General features: G+C 32.7%; 1 protein-coding gene across 3 annotated transcripts in view; it reads left to right on the top strand.

Moving 5' to 3' along the window:
• Window positions 1-1,916: 1,916 nt before the first annotated feature.
• The window catches only part of LOC111047290, a 117,405-nt gene continuing 97,774 nt past the window's right edge, over window positions 1,917-21,547 (top strand). For 2 of the 3 annotated variants that reach the window (XM_039432370.1, XM_039432369.1), the window contains exon 1: window positions 1,917-4,760. In XM_039432370.1, coding sequence (XP_039288304.1) covers window positions 2,307-4,760 — 2,454 coding nt within the window. In that variant the 5' untranslated portion in view covers window positions 1,917-2,306. The remainder of the gene's footprint in view (window positions 4,761-21,547) is intronic. The other variant, XM_039432368.1, reaches the window with a different exon arrangement.

Genomic DNA, 21,547 nt, shown 5'->3' on the forward strand with positions numbered 1-21,547 from the left:
TAACTAGTAGTTCTGTGAACAGTAGACCTCGCGCTGTTATAAACCACAGCCTCCTCTTATACTGTCCATCAGAGTAAATCCTATCTGTATGACGTGTCAGCAAGATATCGGTATGAAAACGGCTAATGGCTGCTGGGGTTGATGTATCAAAAATGCTAACATCAAAAGCTAATCTCCTTCATACTGGAAACAGGTCAGCACGAGTTGAAAGCAGAAAAAGGTCAAGAGAAATATATGTTATTTGGTCTATGTTAGACTCTGTTGAGAGGTCTATGTTATTTTATAGCTATTAATTGCATGCAATTGATAGTGCATTTAATAGAGCATAAAAATTGCATGCAATTAATAGTCCACAGGACAGCTGATTTTTTACCAAGTTACATTGAGATATTAATTGCTTGCGTCATTGCATGATAATAATCCACTCGACAGCTAATTTATGATGAAAAATTCGATAGTCTGATTAATCCTATCTTCAGAGTAGATGATACCGGTATATATTGATATCGGGGTATGGAGAAAATTCCTCTACCTTTCATATTATCCTTAAAATGAAAAATTTCAAAAAACCTTGTGTATACATCGACGAGCAGTTGAAAAAGGAATATTCCTGCCAAATCTCATAGAATTCTATCAACGCGTTTGGCCGTAAATGAGTTACCGTACATAGGCTACTTATAGACAGACGAAAGAAAATCAGAGTTAAAATTTGAAACTCACTGCGTTCGGTCAAAGATTAAATAATATCGTTCAAATTTTTCTATTCACATTTGATTTTCGCAAGCGAAGTGTGTATGCCTTGCAAGGCATCTAAGTTTATCTACTGAGTAGGTACCTAATTTAAGTAAAAATGATCATCTTTTTCCAATTGAGAAAAAAATCGATTTTGATTAATAACCCACGTTGGCCTAGGTACTCTAACAAAATCATTGAAACTGAAACTCAATGTTTGAGAAATATATTAAAACATGAAATAGGATAAACTAGGTAATCCACTATTTTTGAGTTAAGTCAAGTTCTATTATTGAGCAACTGAAGAGACTTGAAATGTTGTCAATAAATCCAGCACTTTATTAAAAAAAATATATTTCACAGGAGCATGCTTTCGTGCTTTCATATTATTGAGTACTTTTTTGTTCTTCTATCTTCATTTGATTAAACAAAAAGATGAAGACAATATCAATTTTATTTCATGTTAGTTAATTAGTTTTCATTATGGGTGACGTAGGCCTACATCAGTTTTTATTTTTAATTTCCAGTAACCTACGGTATAAATTATGATTATGCTTTAATTATTAACCTCTACGTTTTCTTTTTATGATGCTGTTGATTACATTTTCTCCTAGGGTATGGTAGCTATACAATTATTTATAATCTTTTTGTTACAATGAACCCATTCCCATTTTGAATCCTTACATCCAAGTAGGCTAATAATTATTATAACATCTTGTGTCTATACGGTACGGTAGGCTACTGTATAAATAATTATTGTTATAGCCAATAAAAAACTTTTTCACCTTATTCAATGAAATATGTTTCCGAATTTCTAATCCTGAATTGGCAATTCATATTTGGCAGAAAGTAGCAGATGAATTAATTATCCAAGAATACGGGTGGAAATTGTTGTTATATTTGGAAATTGGCAGGGTAATCTTTAAATAATTGTAGTATCATAAGTAAGACTTGGGATGATTATTAGAAAATTCTATTGAATCGGTTTATTTTTCTTCTACCTTTTCAGCATTCAGGCTTCTAGAAAAAGAGATCTAAAAATAATCGCTTAGTCAAGTTAATACTGTGTTTGAATTTGTGCGGGAAATTTATAAGTCGCTGCCTTCTAGAACAAGATCAAGTTGGCAGTAAATGGGAAAATCACCTACGCATGCTTGACAGCTGGTTTTAAAATTCACCGCGAGATAGCGTGGGAAGGGTCCCATCTGGTCTTTGTTTTGGTGCAAGAATTTTCATATTTTTTATTACAAAATCATAAAGTTGAGTAAAGCTTGTTCACTTTTTCTGGCTAGTATTTACAATTATGAATCAAACAGCCAAGGTCACTGCTACGTGTCAAAATAGAACAATAATTGTCTGGAAGTAAAAGGAGACGCCTATTGCATCAAATATCTTGTTCTGATAGCAGTGTCGTGAGTCGTGAGGCTAGTATGCTGTTGTGTAACGAGTTATTCTCTAATCTAGTTTTAGTAAACCGCGTTGTTGTATGTGGTAGTGTCAACAATGTGTATTATTAGTGGGCAGCGTTCTATTTAGTTTTATCAAAACTTGGTAGCAGGAAGTAGATAAAAATAATGGCGGCTCTGAACTCACACTCAGATAACAGTGGTTTACTGGATCAAAGCATTCCACAATGGAAGCGGGAACTGATTTTGAAGAGAAGAGCTCAGGGAAGAACGCTGCAGCAGCAGACGAACAGTGATAGCGGGCTTGTGAAACCGACTCATCATTCCTCCACCACTACATCGACAACCAGTGTTGTGGTAGAAACAGCAGGTGCATCATCGGCATCGCTGAGCCATCATCAGACCAACAGCAGTCGTTCTGTTGGCGGTGACGGTGGTAGTCTCACTAACATGCGGTTTGTTGATAGGCGTCTCGAAGGTGGAAACAATGATCTAGTGAGTGGTGTCAAACTATCTACTAAGGTTATGTTGGACAGTGTCAAACAAGAAAACTGTGCTCTGAAATACATTTCCAGGATGGGTGAAGAGAAGTCAATCATTATCAAACAACCTACGATCAATGCCAAATCACTTGTGGATAAATATAATCTGAAACGTAAACATCATAAACCGGTAGTGAGTGTTAGTGAAAATGAAAAAGTAACCTCAACAAACGGCAAGGATGAAGATTGTCAGTCCGACTCCAGTGAGGAGCTGCAATACGGACCAGGTATTGTTAATAAATTAAAAACTAAATATTTAAGCATGACTTTGAGAGAAAATCAGAAACGAGGAGTGAGACCTTCTTTGTCTAACTTGAGACGAGCTGCTAGCTTGGAAAACATGTTGGATGAGGAGCCAAAATTACCTCAAACACCGACAGTTGCTTGTAAATCTACTCACTCATCCGGCATTAATAAGCCTGACGAGAAATATAATAAAACGACTACAAGTGTTTCTTATCCATATAATCATAAAGTATACACTGAACGCAGGGGTCTTGATTCTATGAAACGAGCTTGCTCTATGGATACTTTATTGCGTAGCGATCCTAAACCCAGTTTGAGCCAAAGCTACACAAGTAGATTATCAAAGAATTATGAAAAAGATTTATTGAATGGAAGTAAGAGTAAAATATCAATTGCCAACGAAGATATTATTATTGTTGAAAATTCCAGTTCTGGCACTAACGGTAAACACAGTGATGATTCTAAATCCTCAAATAGCAAAATAATAAAAATTGAGGATAAAGAACTTCCTCCTCCTGATGTTGTAAAACAAACCCTTAAAAAATTTGAAAGCACTCCCAGTTCAAGAACAAAGGCTTTCCCTATCAACAGCAGTAAAAGTAAATCTATTCAAAATCACATTTCCAAGCCATACAGGACTACAACCACACCTACAAACAACAAAGCTACAAATTCTTTTGATAAGAGTAAAATGAATAAACCTGTTTTGTCTCCAAAGCCAGTTCTCAGTCCTCAGAAAGGCGCCTCACCAAATCGTCCCAAAGTATCTCCTAAAAGGATAAACAGCACTGTTAAGAAAGTTGAAGAAAACGTTGAATGCACAAACAGTAAAGCGACAGGATCAACTGTAGAAACAAAGGAAGTGATATCAGAAGATGCAAAGCCTATGAGTTTTTGTGATAAAAAACCACCAGTTTCTAAAATTTCCGCTCCGAATGTTCTGTCATTATCAAGTACAACATCCAGTAGTGATACTGCATTGAATGCAACATCACCAGTTATTGCTAAGGCTTTGTCTCCAGTTATATCACCTATTTCAAATGGATCGCCAGATTTAATACCGGCTAGTTGCATTAAGAAATTGAATTCTCCAACCAAAAGTATTGAAGATGATGACGGTGTTGATGAGGATGTGGTTGGAGCTAGCGTAATCTCAAAACAGATATCTGAATTAGCATTGGAAAATATACGAAAAGGAGGCACTTCAGTGAAGTTTGACTTTAAATCTGAGGAGAATGATATTCCTGAATGCAATTCGACATCGCATCTGCCGGCAGTGAAAAATGATTTGCCGGCAACAAATACAACATTGCTGACTGATGAGGCATTATCTCCAAGTAGTCCATTGCTTCCTCAGCCGGTTGAGAAGTCCCCTGTAAGGGTTTCGACGCCCCTGGTCAAAAATGAACCACCACAAATGAAACAAGTGGGTGTTATACGTCCAATACTGACTTCTAAACTCCAGCATCAGGGAAAAGTATCGTCACCTACAACTCTAACTGACCTCGAAATTGAGAAAAATCTCATAAATCGTGTTAAATCAATCGAGCAGCCCGTGAGCAAAGTTGTGGTAGCAATTAAAAATCTGCCCGATGCAGTTGTGGTAGGGTCAGTGCCCGCCGATCTTATGTCGAACAAAACAATGTCGTCGTTAGGTCGTGTGTCGGCGTCGGCCAGTGCTAGTGGTGAAATGAAAAGTCAAGGCCTATGGGATAAAAAGCCATGGCATCAGAATCAAAACACTATGATCTTCAACTTCAGCGATCGAAAGGATGTGCCAGACTACATTGAAAATGATGGCCTCATTCTCAGATCAAAGCGCGAACGACCAAGGGTGAGTAGAAAATATTTATGAGCTAATTGATTAGAAATAAAAGCTGAAAAGTCAAAGTTGACCGTCAATGTTCATTTATTTATGATGCACAGTTCTTACAGCATGGTACACTCTGTAATAAAAAAGGAAATAAATAGCTTTTATTTAGTAGAAAATTGTAAATTTTGTTCTTGAACAATTTGTAGTTTGAAATTGAGTCTTATTTTAATATTTCATCTTATTAAACGAATTACTCATAAATCAAAAACATTGAAACATTCATATTTCCCTTCAAAATGAATGTGAATCATGAATCATTACTGTAACTGTACTAATTGATACAAGGATACGGAATAACTATAGAAAAGCAAGATAAAGTAAAACTAATCCATCTCTTTTTCACCCTTTAAAAATTATTATCAATGCAAATATTTCACCTGACATGCTTAATAATAATACTTGAAAAAAACTGCTCAACATTTTAATGCCAAAACAAACATCAATTAACTAACCTTAAACATGTATGATAGATTGCAAATGTTTGCCTTTAGAAATAATAATTTAATATTAAAATGTCAAATCAAATTCATTTATTGCCAAAAATAAAACAATCAATAATTTACTCATACACTGATACACATATAGGCTATACACGAGCAAAAATAAAAAGTTCGTAATACAATTACATATACATGAGAGAAGAAAAACATTATTATAAAAAACATTTATTATTATAAAAAACATTTATTATAAAATTTCTAGGCATCACCAGCAAAAAGATTACTCTTTGCCCGCTGGTGAGAGTTGCTTAAAAAAATCCTTAAAATAACTAGAAATTGAAAAGAAAAGGCTTTATAACAAAAGTAGAGACACAAAATATACTTTGAATCAATAGTCTATTATTCAAAAATATGGTCCAAAGTAGAATAATTCACACTTGTATTAATAATTTATAAAAGGTCAGAATTCAGAGAAATACTAAACTGAAAACTGAAACAGAAAAAAAACTCACAGTGCTAGGTTCAAAGTGAAGAAAAAAATATTCACCTTTAATCCACTCCGTTATGCTCTTCTTTGATATTTTATCATTTAAATCAAAAGGTATTGCATTTATTAATTTGCTGCTTGTGTAAATCAATTTTCTTCTAATGAAAGTCAACTTTGTAGGATAAATTTGGAATTTTTCTATTACATTTGGTCTGAAGTTGTAGACATGTTTATTTAATTTAGGAAATTTTCTTTTATTTTTTAGTAAGTATTCAAATAAAGTTTTAACGTAGAGTTATCTAACTGTAAATACATCGAATTCAAAAGAAAAATGTAAAAGAAAAATTAGTTAATTAAAAAGAAAAGAAGGGGAAAAAACTAAACAAAGAAGATATCCCCATAAAATATTATTTCCTCAAGAAATTTATTCATGTCACAAAAGTCATATAAAGCTGCCTCTTAATATAATCATCCATGCTATCCTAGGTCTCCTTAGACCCAGATCACATGGATTTTTAAATTCACATTCAATCGTTTTTTGGAGAGGAGGTCAAATTGGTTCCTAAATTATCCAGGCTATCGCCAATCCAATATCGTTCAGTTCGTTCTATATAAAGTTTGGTAATTAGGCAATGAATTTCTTTCTTGAAAAATTTTCGTGTTAATTGGTGCCTTACGTACGATTAAGCCTATATAGAATAAAATAAAAAATTGGTTATTACAGTACATAGACAAATCAACAGTTCAAAAGTACTTTTTAAAATCTTATGAAATAAGCATAATATAGTTTATCCTGATAATTATTTTTAATTTAACTTGATGGCGCAAAAGACAAAATAACTTGTTCAAGGACCCTATATATTTTGCCTGATTTATAAATATTAATATTTCTATTGATAAATATTAATATTTCTATTGAGACAGCTATTTGGACAGTGTTAAAAGATTTTAGCCGAGTTGTTATTGGCCTTTTAGGAGTTCTTATTGCAAGATGATAGTAGAAGCTATTTGTAGGAATTGGTTCCCATATAGTTGGTTGTTTTCCCCTATTTCCTCCTAATACATTTCTGCAGGTTAGAAGTAATCATCCACGTTATCAGCTTCTAATTTCTAATGGTTTAATTCTTTTCACATTTGGATTATCTTCTATGTAGTAGCCTATTATTCAGGCTATTGTTTTTAAACGTCACCCCGTGAACTGGTACAAAACGATATTCGAATTAATTGATAATAGCTGAAAAATTGAAATAATGTTTAATTCATCATAAATTTTACCAGCCATCTGAGCAATACCTCTCATTGCTAAAACCCTGAAAGAACATTACATTTTTATTCATCATAAATCTATTACATGTTTAATTCATCATAAATCTTATTTATTTTATTTTATTTATTTATTTCATTGGCAATTACAGATCATAATTATAATAAATATAATATGATTTGGAGAAGACAACAGGCATAGCCCAAAACTGTCTTCTCCCAAATTTTTACAAATAAAAGTTTCAAAAAAGAATAAGGTTAAGATTTCACTTTCACTTAGCAGCCACCTGAGCAATATCTCTCTTTGCTAAAACCCTTAAAGAATATTACATTTTTATTCATCATAAATCTATTACATGTTTAATTCATCATAAATTTTACCAGCCATCTGAGCAATACCTCTCATTGCTAAAACCCTGAAAGAACATTACATTTTTATTCATCATAAATCTTATTTATTTTATTTATTTATTTATTTCATTGGCAATTACAGATCATAATTATAATATGATTGGGAGAAGACAACAGGCATAGCCCAAAACTGTCTTCTCCCAAATTTTTACAAATAAAAGTTTCAAAAAAGAATAAGGTTAAGATTTCACTTTCACTTAGCAGCCACCTGAGCAATATCTCTCTTTGCTAAAACCCTGAAAGAACATTACATTTTTATTCATCATAAATTTTACCAGCCATCTGAGCAATACCTCTCATTGCTAAAACCCTGAAAGAACATTACATTTTTATTCATCATAAATTTTACCAGCCATCTGAGCAATACCTCTCATTGCTAAAACCCTGAAAGAACATTACATTTTTATTCATCATAAATCTTATTTATTTTATTTTATTTTATTTATTTCATTGGCAATTACAGATCATAATTATAATAATATAATATGATTTGGAGAAGACAACAGGCATAGCCCAAAACTGTCTTCTCCCAAATTTTTACAAATAAAAGTTTCAAAAAAGAATAAGGTTAAGATTTCACTTTCACTTAGCAGCCACCTGAGCAATATCTCTCTTTGCTAAAACCCTGAAAGAACATTACATTTTTATTCATCATAAATTTTACCAGCCATCTGAGCAATACCTCTCATTGCTAAAACCCTGAAAGAACATTACATTTTTATTCATCATAAATTTTACCAGCCATCTGAGCAATACCTCTCATTGCTAAAACCCTGAAAGAACATTACATTTTTATTCATCATAAATCTTATTTATTTTATTTTATTTTATTTATTTCATTGGCAATTACAGATCATAATTATAATAATATAATATGATTTGGAGAAGACAACAGGCATAGCCCAAAACTGTCTTCTCCCAAATTTTTACAAATAAAAGTTTCAAAAAAGAATAAGGTTAAGATTTCACTTTCACTTAGCAGCCACCTGAGCAATATCTCTCTTTGCTAAAACCCTGAAAGAACATTACATTTTTATTCATCATAAATTTTACCAGCCATCTGAGCAATACCTCTCATTGCTAAAACCCTGAAAGAACATTACATTTTTATTCATCATAAATTTTACCAGCCATCTGAGCAATACCTCTCATTGCTAAAACCCTGAAAGAACATTACATTTTTATTCATCATAAATCTTATTTATTTTATTTTATTTTATTTATTTCATTGGCAATTACAGATCATAATTATAATAATATAATATGATTTGGAGAAGACAACAGGCATAGCCCAAAACTGTCTTCTCCCAAATTTTTACAAATAAAAGTTTCAAAAAAGAATAAGGTTAAGATTTCACTTTCACTTAGCAGCCACCTGAGCAATATCTCTCTTTGCTAAAACCCTGAAAGAACATTACATTTTTATTCATCATAAATTTTACCAGCCATCTGAGCAATACCTCTCATTGCTAAAACCCTGAAAGAACATTACATTTTTATTCATCATAAATTTTACCAGCCATCTGAGCAATACCTCTCATTGCTAAAACCCTGAAAGAACATTACATTTTTATTCATCATAAATCTTATTTATTTTATTTTATTTTATTTATTTCATTGGCAATTACAGATCATAATTATAATATGATTGGGAGAAGACAACAGGCATAGCCCAAAACTGTCTTCTCCCAAATTTTTACAAATAAAAGTTTCAAAAAAGAATAAGGTTAAGATTTCACTTTCACTTAGCAGCCACCTGAGCAATATCTCTCTTTGCTAAAACCCTGAAAGAACATTACATTTTAACCGTGATTAATTTCACGAGAGCCAATTAGAAAAGGCGTTTTTGAAAAAACAGCTTCTCTGATTTGTTCTCGTGGAATTAATCACGATTAAAATTTAACCGGCTGTTGTGCAACCGACACTTAGACGTTAATATTTTAGTGTATTGTGATCGTGTGCAGCTAAAGAACAGTCGACGAACGATTGTTTATGATATCATTGTTAGAATAGGATACTCAAATTAATAATTGATCAAAACTGCAATAATATTGGATTGGAAATACTCTAATGTACTAAAAATAAAAGTTCATCACATCAGTTTACATTATTATAATTCAACTAAACTCTTGTCATGTTAATATTTTATCAATATGATATGAATATAATTTACTTGAACAGATTATAAACTCATGTTGCCTCTTTTTCACATTGTTACTAATCCTTATCTAGCCTTTCTATTCCATAGAACTCTTCAAGAGATTTTACTAGTATCTAATTTGCTAAGTATTTTCAACTGAATTTTACAGTAGTCGGCGGAAATTCAAAAAATCAGATGGAACTCAGCCTCAACGATTTGACCTTTGGAGATTGGATGGGTTCAACGATTCTAACAAAATAACTGCGTACTGTAGACTACATAGTAATTTTTACTATTTCAGTAGGTACAAATGTTGTATAAATTCAATGTCACATGACACCATTTCTAGACCTATTTGTATGTATGATAGTAATTTAACACCAGTAAACAATAATAATAATGGGGAATGCACTTTCAAGGCCAAAATCTATTTATTTACAAAAATCGGTTCGTGAGTTAATCGGTTTTTAGTGTAGTGTAGTTGAAAATATGAGGATACAGCAGATAGATGAGAGAGCAGAGAGATGTAGTGATTAGTCTACAAAAATTTAGAGTAGTATTAGATTTTTTATAAACTAAAAAAATGCAGGTTGTATTAGAATTTTTAGTTTATAGAACAAAAAGTAAATAGTTTATATTTTCATCAACTTAATAAGTTTATTTATTGAGTAGAGCAGAGAATACATTATACAGAACGGAAAAGCAGACATTCCCAAACCTTCAAATCCAGTATTGAATCAGTAGAGAATGGTTGAAATTAGATGATTTTCAGCGGTCTCAAAAAACGAATGTTTACATCACACACTTCCTCTTGGAAAAAATGGAACTGGTAGCTTGTGCTTGACAATGAGAATTAGGTGATGGTTCTAGAGGTTATAAGAGGACTTTAGTGAGGTCCACGTTATAATGACAGTATTTGATTTACATTGGTGTTACTATACTTGTCCATCATTTGACAAAGCAGATAACGCTATCCTTTTCTAGTTAATCAATGCTGCCAGATCGGTTTTTAACAATGTAGAAATTTAATCTCACTTATGAAAACTTATTTTTTATTTAAATTTATATTTTGTGAAAAATATATTTTCTTGACGAATAAAATATTATTGGTTATTTTAAACAAGAATGAACAATAATTGATATTACATCACATATAGGCCTACCGATATTAACTCTATCCTGTATAGAAGGCAATGGCAAGGCAGGGAATCGGCAACGCTTTTCTCCTATCTTTCTCCAATGCCATTATAAGTGGAACTTACTATAGGATGATGAGAGATCAATAGACTCTTAGGTCTTAGATAATTTATTTGTATTAGATAATTTTTAGACACTAGGATGTGATAATATTCAGCAATACGTGGTACCACTGTTCTAAAAACATGAATGAAAGATTAGGCCCTTATGGAGATACTCGGTCACTATGACACTTACTTCATTATATTTTATTTTGTTAATGGTACATATATTGATCTATCTGAATTTGCTATTTTTTAATTTTGTTTGTTTGTGAATTTAATTTTTTCAATGTAAGTTAGTGATTTTAATCTATTTTTATTATTTATTATATCATCATTGAAGAAATCAAATTGAAAATTGAATTGGTATACTAAAATCATATTGGATTTATAGAATACTATTTCACTACTATTGATACTACTACTACTACTACTATTTCACTACTATATTGATATTAAATTCGGGTGGTACACTATTTAAAAATTCATATATGTTGCTCATCAACTTTCATTTTGTCTCAAATTGATAAGGGCGTATTTGTATCAACTGAAATTAGTCTCCATCTTCGCAATAAACAGTGCCTTAATCTTTGTTAGGCTATGTTTGTTTTCTCCGTTAGAGTGGAACCACCATGCTAACGGTGAGCTGAGACTTTTCCAAGTTAAGGTTCATTTTACCAATTATAGTCTGTCCAGACTGCCATGAGCCCTGAAAGATTAAGCCGACCCTCGCTCCCCCACGCACAGGCACACACCTGTGCCATTAATATACTATGTATACTACGTAGTATACAGGTAGACAGACCGTCCCTTTACTCACACAGACAAAAGGAGACTGCGCTTGTGTGTGTGAGTAGTAGGAGGGTCGGCCTAATCCTTCAGAGCTCATGCCTGTTTGGACACAGTATAAATCTAAAATTTTCATTATTATTGTCTTCGCCAGTAATGTGCAGCCATGAATTTTTACATCATTTGTTGACATTAATGGAGGAATCGTTACGTGGTGTGTTTCCATCTCCATTGCCTCCCTAGCCCATATTCGTTGATTCTTGTCACGCAAGTGTGTAATGTGCGTGCGTGAGTAGGTTTCCATCAGCTTGTGATGCGTGACGCATATATTTTTTAGGTTATAATGGGGGGTCGGCATTCACACGGCTCGGCCTGTCTTTACAATGGTCGAACACATCTCACATCATGTTTCTCAGGCCTGTGCTAAGTGGGGAAGGGAGTGGTTGTGTTGTAATATCTTGTCTTCTTGCATTGCATTACAAACATTCCTGAATAGTCTATTCAAATACTGCATTGGTTACATCAAATCTCTCACAAATCAGTAGTATTCACTATACAGGAGCATTTGTATTCAAATACTAGCAAGGGCCTAATTAAAAACTTGACAAACTGCAAACTTGACCTACTGAAATCTTGAAGAATGAAAAATAGGCCTATAACCATCCTCGGTAAATTAAGAATCTATATGCAAAATTTCAAGTTTAGTAGTCCAGTAGTTCAGACGTGATGATGCGCCATTCGTGAATTTCCTATCCCGTACGTGTATAAGCCGATTCTTTCCTTTATTATAATATTATGGATAATGAAAATTTCTACTCACTTTTCTACTATTTTTCTCATCTATACACTTCTCATCTTCACATTACATCGGTGTTTGGAAGTACTTCTGTTTTACTGAGTAGTTCTTGCAGAAAAATGTTAATTTCACTAATAAATTAACAATAGTTTATTAATATGCAATAAGAGTAATCTAGCTAAAACATAAGTACGTAACTTGATGCTGTTCAGTGCCATAGACTAGGCCTACGGTATAAAGAGTTCAGGACACTGAAATCACTGCTGACGATTAGTTCGCGACTGGAGAGAATAGAATACGATAGGAATTTTGAATTTAGTTCTATCAAGGAAAATGGAATCGTATTCTTATCCTCTTTGGCTCTATTCTCTCTGTACGTTCTTGGAATTCTTCAAAAAGTACATTTTTTGAATGGTCTCTGATAATTGTTCCGTATGTATCAGGCTGACGTATGTATCATCCACAAAATTGAGCATATCTCATATCTCTTTATATTTATGGATAAATTATGTGTCTCCACTTCTGGATTCGACTCTTGTACCTGTATACTAACTCCTTATTTTTCTCCCATTCTCAACTCAATTCATCCCTGTGCTTTTCCAATATGTTTTTGGCTTGGCTTTCGGATAATCCAATCAGTGTTAGCATCAAAAAACTAGGATTGGAGCGAACTAATCACTAATCATGCAATTCCAATTTTTCTTCCAAGTTTACCTTCTGTTCCCTCTTTCTTGTATGTTTCTTCTTCAAATATTTTCTTGTTTGTATAAAATGAATAAGTTTGTGTGTGAAGCAACTGGGATCGGATCTAACAGGATTGCTAGTGGATAGTGGGTCGAGTTGGTTAGTGCCAGCAACAGGTGGCAGCTGTGAGTCGTATTCAACTGGGTCAGGAATGCTGGGTTCGTGGCAGGCAGCTATTCTGCCACCTGGGCCCTGCGGCCTGCGGCTCAAACTCAACTTGAGTATAAACACTTGCTCCTGCACTCCCACTCAATGCACAAATCAAATGGCGTTCAGCAATAGAAGATAGTTTCTTGGATGTTTCAAATTTGAGAACCTTGATATTGCTTTGAAATTGTTATTGGTACTGTAGTAATTTCTCCAGTTGAGTACAGTTTACGTACAGTTTTGATTAATGGAAACTTCAGATATATTTTGTCTATCTTGGGATGTTATTTTTTCAATATTTAGTGTAACAGAATAATTATTTGAATGCAATTATTAATTTGATTATTTTAATTATTTGTTAATAGTTATATTAGTTAATGAAAACAATATACTAACCACCGATATTTATAAACTAGAAATAGCTTATTATTTTCTTAGGATGATGCTCCTGTGAGCGTTGTACTTTGTGAGACTGCTCACATGAGACTTTGCTAAACTTTGTGTAAGGAATGAGAGGAGTGATGATTTCATTCATTCACTAGTACTAAACAGATAATTTTAAATGATTGGAAGAGAAAAAACATGCTAAACAGAACTATTTCTCTCCAAAATTTAGATACAGTAGATGTCAAAGTCCAGAATAGGGTCAAGTTTCCACATTTCACCTAACACATCCTCCTAACCTGTCCAAAAATTGTAATACTTGGAAATAATAAGAGATGAATGGAATCACAGCTTCGAACCACCAGGAAGTGATTTGAAGCTTGTAATAATAATTATTGTCACTTGACAAAGCCGGCCTCAAGCAGTTGAATACCCCCTTCCCACAGGAGCAGCCTACTTGGAGCACGTCACCTAATACTAATTCAGCTTAATGCCATGTAACTTACTGAGTAGACGTTGAAATCTATTAGGCTACTCTTTTCATCTAAATCAAGTGTTTAACTCTGATTCTTGAATTGAATTGTTTTAAAATTATTTTTGAAATTATACTACTGCTTCAGCAGTTGAATTATTCTAGAAATATTATACTACTGCTCCAGCAGTAATATCTGAAGATATTTTAAAAAGTTTGTGTTTGAGGTAACTAATCTTTAAGAGAATCTATAATTTATCGTTTAAATGATGTCCCTACGGGAACGCGGAATTCGCTAACTGGAATTTGGCTAACTGTGGTTGTGGAAGTGACTGGCTAGGAACTCACTGATTCTGTCACAGACAGGATTGGCTAACTCTGGAACCCGCTGATTCTGGCCAGAGAATTGTGGAGAATTGGAAATGGCTAACTTTGGAAGTCGCTAACTGGCGACTCACTGATTATGACGTCATCGTTTTCACCTTTCTCCTTTCGTCATCGTCTCCTCATCATCCTCATCCAGCTCCACCAACCCCTCTACAACCACAATCTCCTTCTCCTACGCCTACTCCTCCTCCTCCTACTACTCCTTCACCTCCTCCTCCTCCTCCTTGTCATCATTATCCTCCGGCCAAATTATCATTTCTTTATATAATATTCTAGAGGGTATTGAATATATTGCCATGATTGAATTCTTATTATTGCTGGGGTTCCTGTTCTATTATATGAGTCTATTCATTCTATTATTATTGTTTTGTCATAATAACAAATTATTCTGATTTTATAACTTTGGCATAGCTTTGTACTAATGATAATAGCATTGTTGTTATTATTAGTAAAAAAGTTATTATTATATTATTATTATTATTATTATTATTATATTATTATTATGACATTTGAAACAATAATAAAAGAATTATTTGAATGAATTTGAATTCGAATTAATATTGCATAATATTACATCAATAGAATTAAATATGATAATAACATTGTTGTTACTATTATATATTCGTTTTAACTCTGTTCTGTAACTATTATTCAGATATTTTTAATTCAATTACATTTATTGAATGAGCGTTAGCGAGTTGACTTGAGCCGCGTTTGGACCGAAGTTATTGACAACAATTTAACCTAATCTCTATACAGAGTGATCCACTGAATCAGGCTCAGGAAATTCCCGTACATTCCCCGTATATTTCACGTTCTTCCCGGTTTTCCTTGCTGGTTGAAACACATGTTTATTGGAAGAATATAATATTCATCAAAATGTAGCACCATTATACGATTATAACTATGTATTTTGAATAATACAAAAAAGGCAATTTAGAAGAAAAATCGAAACTCGCTAATCTACCCTTTACCCTTTAAAACATTATAGTCCAGTCACTACCGGTATATACATTGGTGTTTGCAATATATATTTTAGTTTGATTTTTCAGTAAATCGTTTGGATACATTAGAGAATTCTAGAGTCTAGAACAAATATTTCATGCAAAATTTTCAATATCCTCTAATTGTCACAATTTAAATGTACAATTCAAAATCCCTCTGGGCGTAATTTTGTGCTCTTCAACCTGAGACCGGAGAGCGCACAAAATCACGCCCAAAGGGATTTTGGATTATACATTTGAATTGTAGCAATCAGAAAATATTGTTGATTGAAAACTAAAATTCATTAAAATTGATTATTTTGTTGAAATTTTACTCGTTTTTGTGACTCAGAACACATTACATATAGATTGATCCCTCACATAGTATATTTTCTACTATTTGATTCTGTACATGAATTCGTAACAACTGGTTGAATCAGACTGACTCAAAACAAACCTTTCACATACCAGATTCTGCTAACCATGATAGTATCCTCACTGCAAGCTTTTCTCACTTGAAAACGTTTCATTACTCAGAAGCGAATAGTGTTATCAAATTAGCACCTCCACTCGACAGAAAAGTTCTCTTCCCAAGTTCCCTTGAAAGGCAAAATGTCAAGCTATGTGTTAAGGTATTTGATGAGAAGAATGTAGCAGCTTTAAAAGAATGCAACATTCAAAATGAAAATTTTGAAACCCATGGAGAAAATCCATGCTAATTGTGAGCTCATAGAGCATCAAATTCTCCTCAATTTGATGTATAATTCCACACTTTTACGCATTTCCCTACGACTTTTGCAGCAGCTTTATCTAGTGTTGAATATGAAATTTCCAGTTTTGCAACAATTGACCAATTGACAAATGAATTTTGAAGGAGAGTTTTGAACACAATTTTTGACTTTGCAGCGTTGTTGATACTAGTTAGGAGGAGAACATATCAGAAGTCCCCATCCCTACCCAATTTTTTGAAGTGATGAGGGTGATTTGAATGTTGCATTCTTTAGCTTTTTGCTTCCACGCTTATATCTTTGCAACAATGCGTTCAACCAAGATAACTGCTCTAAATTAAGTTTGATAGATTCTCTACAATTCCTGTTGAGTGGAGTTTTGTGATATTTCCAACAGTTTTCGAGAAATCCGGTCTTGAAAGTATGTAATTGTTGGAATAACAGGTTTTCATCAAATTTTTGAATTTTTTTTATTCAAAGTATGGAAGGTATAGAAAAAGTCGTGGAATGAATATTGTAGGAAATTATGTAAGCTTCAATGTTTTATTGTATAGTCATGTCCGTAAGATGTATAGTTTTCGAGTTATATGCAAGAAACCAAAAAATTGTACTTTTGAACCACCACCACCACCACCCCCTCAGCAAAGCGGGTAGAGATGGGGACTTTCGATATGTTCACCACCTTACTACCCTAAAGAGATCCGCGGGGTCAAAAATTGTCTTCCTAACTTTTCCTTCTATAAACTTTTTTGAGCATTCATTGCCTGGACTAGTACCCGCAATGCAAAAACGCATTCTTCGATGTGTTTATATTTTCATCAATAAATTGTAAATCTCTACGATATGTTTTATTCAATTTGTTCAGCCTCTTCCTCATTTAAGACATCAAGTCAAGTCACTGATAGACTGACTGACGCACTGTACAGTTGGCCGAAAACGCTGTGGAGTGTCGTGCAGAGTACAGTTCAGTACTGTTCTGAATGTTGCAAATCGATGGAAATAACACTCCCTTATTCCTTGATCAAAACTTTATTATTGACTAGCATGTAACCCGTGCTCTGCAAGGGTCTATTTTAAAACTTGACAAATTGAAAACTTGACGTGATGAAAATTTGAAGAATTTAAAACAGGCCTATAACCATCCTCGGTTAATTAAGTATCTATATGCAAAATTTCAAGTTGATCAGTCCAGTAGTTCAGACGTGCGTCAAACATAATTTTCCTATCCTGTACTAATATAAGCCAGCTCTTTACTTTATTATAGTATAGATTGGTGAGCCTGAGAAGATCCTATCCACCTGAGTACGTTTTTTTGGTTGCCAAAACATAGACTAAACCAGACACCTTTTGGGGGAAATTATTCAACTCTACCCACTTTTTCTTGAAATAACAATGATCAAGGTTCTTACCAACAAAAATCGATGGCAAGTGGAAAATATTTATAAAGTTGTCACTTTTTGTGAATTAGTATATGCTGTAGTATTTATTAAAATATATAGGATATTGAAATTACAGAATCTATTCCAGTGAACTTAATTAGTTGGTTAGTTGGTGAAATTAATATTATTAGTTTAAACATAACAAAGTGATTATAATTTTAAAAGAAAATAATTGTCATGATACTTGGTTCTTGGTCAAAAATATTTTTATATTGAAATTTATCCAATCATTAATTTTTCAGAAATGATTATATTCGCATTAAACATTATTTATCGATTCCTAATGTATTATTCGTGACAATGAATTGTTCAAAATATAGATTATCAGAAGAGGCCTGTACTGTATTAATATTCACGAAAGTATTCTCATGTTTTCCACTTGTGATGGATAGCCAAAATTGGACCGCTAGCTGCACGGCGAATTTTAATCGAGGGCTCTTCAGCGTTCGGCGAACGGCATGGAGAATGGTTAAGAGAGCGGCTAGAGGGACGTCGAACGGTTCGGAGAACTTCGCGGCGGTCGTTTAACAGCTGAGTTTAAAAACTATGAAACATAATATGGCTAATGTTCGCTGCAGGAATGTTAAGGATGAAACTTGTATGCTAATTCGTAAGCTTTAATTTTGTATTTGACAAAAATTTCCGAAAGACGAATTTTTTTAAGATATATGCAAAAAAAACAGAATATGGAACTTTTAAATAACCCCCACCCACTTAACACAGGGGGTAGGAGTGAGGACTTTTGTAATGTTTACCTACTTACTATCCTTAAAAGTGTTGTGGGGTCAAAAATTGTATTCCAAACGTTTCCTTCTATAATCTTTCGTTGACTGGACTAGTATTGAATTACACAAATGTGTTATAGTTTGCATCGTCTGTTGTTTTATGATGTAACGAGTTTTTTTCTGTGGGGGGGAGTAGGCAGGGAATCGACCTTCACTAGATTAGTTTGTATTTTTGAATGCTGAAAACTCTGTTATATACAGATCATTTTCAAACAAATTTCCCCCTTATGATTGCATAGGCTACATTCACTTTTCAGGTGTTGGATTGCATAAATGCATAGTGGAAAGTTCTATTCTTGTAGCAATTCATTTTCGGAAAATTATGCCATACTAAAAATTCTACTGTGAACGGATATGGGTATACTAGATACTCTTATGAGAGACTACATTGAGTCCATAAGCCATCTTGACTGAGACTCTGAGTCAGTAATGTTATATGACAATATTATATTTATTTGTTTGAAAATGATTATTTTTTATTTTATAACAAAGTTATATAATTTTTTGTAACTTTTGTGATATAAAATTGTTTTATAACAGTTAAATAGTATAAACGAGGCTTAATCAAAACAATGATTCTTCAAAATTGATAGTATTTTTTTCTTTTTTGCCTCCTTTCAATCCTGATTCCTGAGGTATGGAAGTATTGCAGCATTTCAAACTATTATTGGGTGATTGAAAATGTTATATTCATTATTTAAGTTTCATCCAATACAAATACTTGGTTCAACAATAAAATAATCAAGTTGAACAACTCTTAACGGGAGAAAATAATGGTTTTCGGCATAATATTATGCCTGTTATTTCAATAACCATCAAAGTTACTAACCTCTTACTAGTTTTATTGGATTTATCAGCAAGTTTTACATAAGATCCAATCATTTATATACCGAAATAAGCTACCAAAAAATATACGAGCTTAGTGTGCCGCAATCTGTTATCCGTCCCAGTGTGAAAGAGTGAACAGGACCGAGTGCGAGGGAATGAGTATGCAATTTACTGAATGCAGTACTATCTTGTAAAGTATTACAAAATGTGAAAAAAGTTATTGACAAAGGATAATACTTTTATGATGATATACTTAAATTCTAGGAATATTTTATAAAGCAAAAACGTTTGATAGAACGACTATAAAAATATACTGCTAATATATATTTTTGCCAGTCCGACAACATAATACAAATTATGTCGTTGATTTGGCCAATTTAAAAATACCTACGAAATATCATTCAAATTTACTTTTCTTGTTTGATTTAAAAAAAAAAATATTTACCGATTATGTAACAATTTCCCGTCTAGTAGGAAAATTAGAGTTTATGCTACAAAATTTGAATAATAATTTGATTCTATCATCGTGTTATTTATGAAGAACAATATTAGGGCTATACCTACTTTCCAATGTGACTTTATTTCTCTGAACATTTTGTTGTTTCACTTTTTTAACTCTTGTATCGAATAAACTTCCATATTACTTTGTAAGAATAAGTAACGATAAAATAATTTGATGGCTTGATTCACTTCTCTTACTTATATCGGTAGAATTGAATTGAATTATTGAATAATTGCTTTTATTAAAGGCGGAATTTATGGCTCTAGGTCTTCTCTGCCACACAACCCTTTATAGTAGAAACAAAGATAAATCTTTTTCATCTTCAGACTGTTTTTTTTTTAACTCATGTGCTGTTATGTTTGAACTTTCAAATCTGATGGCACGTAATTACACGTTTTTACATATTTCTTATTTGAAAAAGCTTCTTGTTGTATTTCTATTATTATTCCAAATTCAGTAGGCTAATAACATAACATTTTCTATTTCTCACATGTTTCCTCATAAAAAAATATATTATAAGCATTATGCTGCATTTGTCTTAGCTTTTTTGTATTAGGTGATGTATGGAGCCTAGAGGATAGAGTTGGACAGCTATATCCTTTTTTGTAACCAGTCATCCAACCACTTTGTTGTCTTTATTTATTCCACTTTCATTTGTCACTTTTTTATTATTGTAACACTTTCTTTTTTCATCGCCAAGCCTGTTTCCTCCATGTCCGCTTATTTATTTCTTAATCGATGTAATTTCTCAACTTTCTGTTTGATTGACTACCTTTCATTTACGGAGTCCAATAATGGATTTTACTCTTAACATTAGTCATGGATTTCGTAGTACCCACTTTCATTGCGTATCTTTCGACTATATCTATACTGATTATTAGAACAACTAAATCAGAAAATTTACCACACCGAAAATCATAATATAACTCACCTTGCATTATTTCCATTTAGAATAATACTGCCCACAGTATCAAGAATTTACTACTCTTCAAGCATTTACAATGAATAATAGAACAAAAACAAAATTTTGGTGTTCTAACATTCTGTAAATTTAGAAAATAATAATTATTAAACGAAAATCCAAATTCTTTAGTTCATTAGCATTTGAATAATTTCAATATATCAGTAATTTCTATCTGTAAATTAAGAAAATGTTGTTTTTTAATTAAGCTCTGATTTGTATTCTAGTACAATAATATCTGATATTAGTTATAATCGATGGCGAAATAAAATTGACTATCTATCCACCTTCTGAAGAGAATAATTTTTTATTTATTTCGAGCATGAATAAAAATTGATGAGAATTAGTAGAGGTTTGGACAAACTACACATGTGGATGATCTTCCTTTCAAAAAGCAAGTTGAGAATAATCTACAACTTTGCTAGAGTTTAATAATTATAGTCAGTTTCAAAGTAAGAACATTTCAACAATCAATCATACTGAAAAAATATCATTCAGTAGTCTATGAACTATCAGATTTGTGTTTGTGGTCTAGACATTAGTGAGGTAGCACATTATAAGGCTGGAATGTCGAATGTGTACTTCGGTGAGAATGATGGAATATATTACCTATAAGCTATATAATCCCAATAATAACCAAAATAATTCTCGAGAAACACCCTATATTACGATAAGAGCCTTACCACATTTCTTCATATTCATTTTTTATCGATTCATAAACAAAAGATCTAAGTTGATGTCTACTTCAAACCAATTTTTTAACATTTTCTTACAGCTAAAATATCAAACGATAAGTCACTATATCCGATCCAGTATATCAGTAG

Source organism: Nilaparvata lugens, chromosome 7 (assembly GCF_014356525.2).
Source record: "Nilaparvata lugens isolate BPH chromosome 7, ASM1435652v1, whole genome shotgun sequence".
Lineage (NCBI taxonomy): Eukaryota > Metazoa > Arthropoda > Insecta > Hemiptera > Delphacidae > Nilaparvata > Nilaparvata lugens.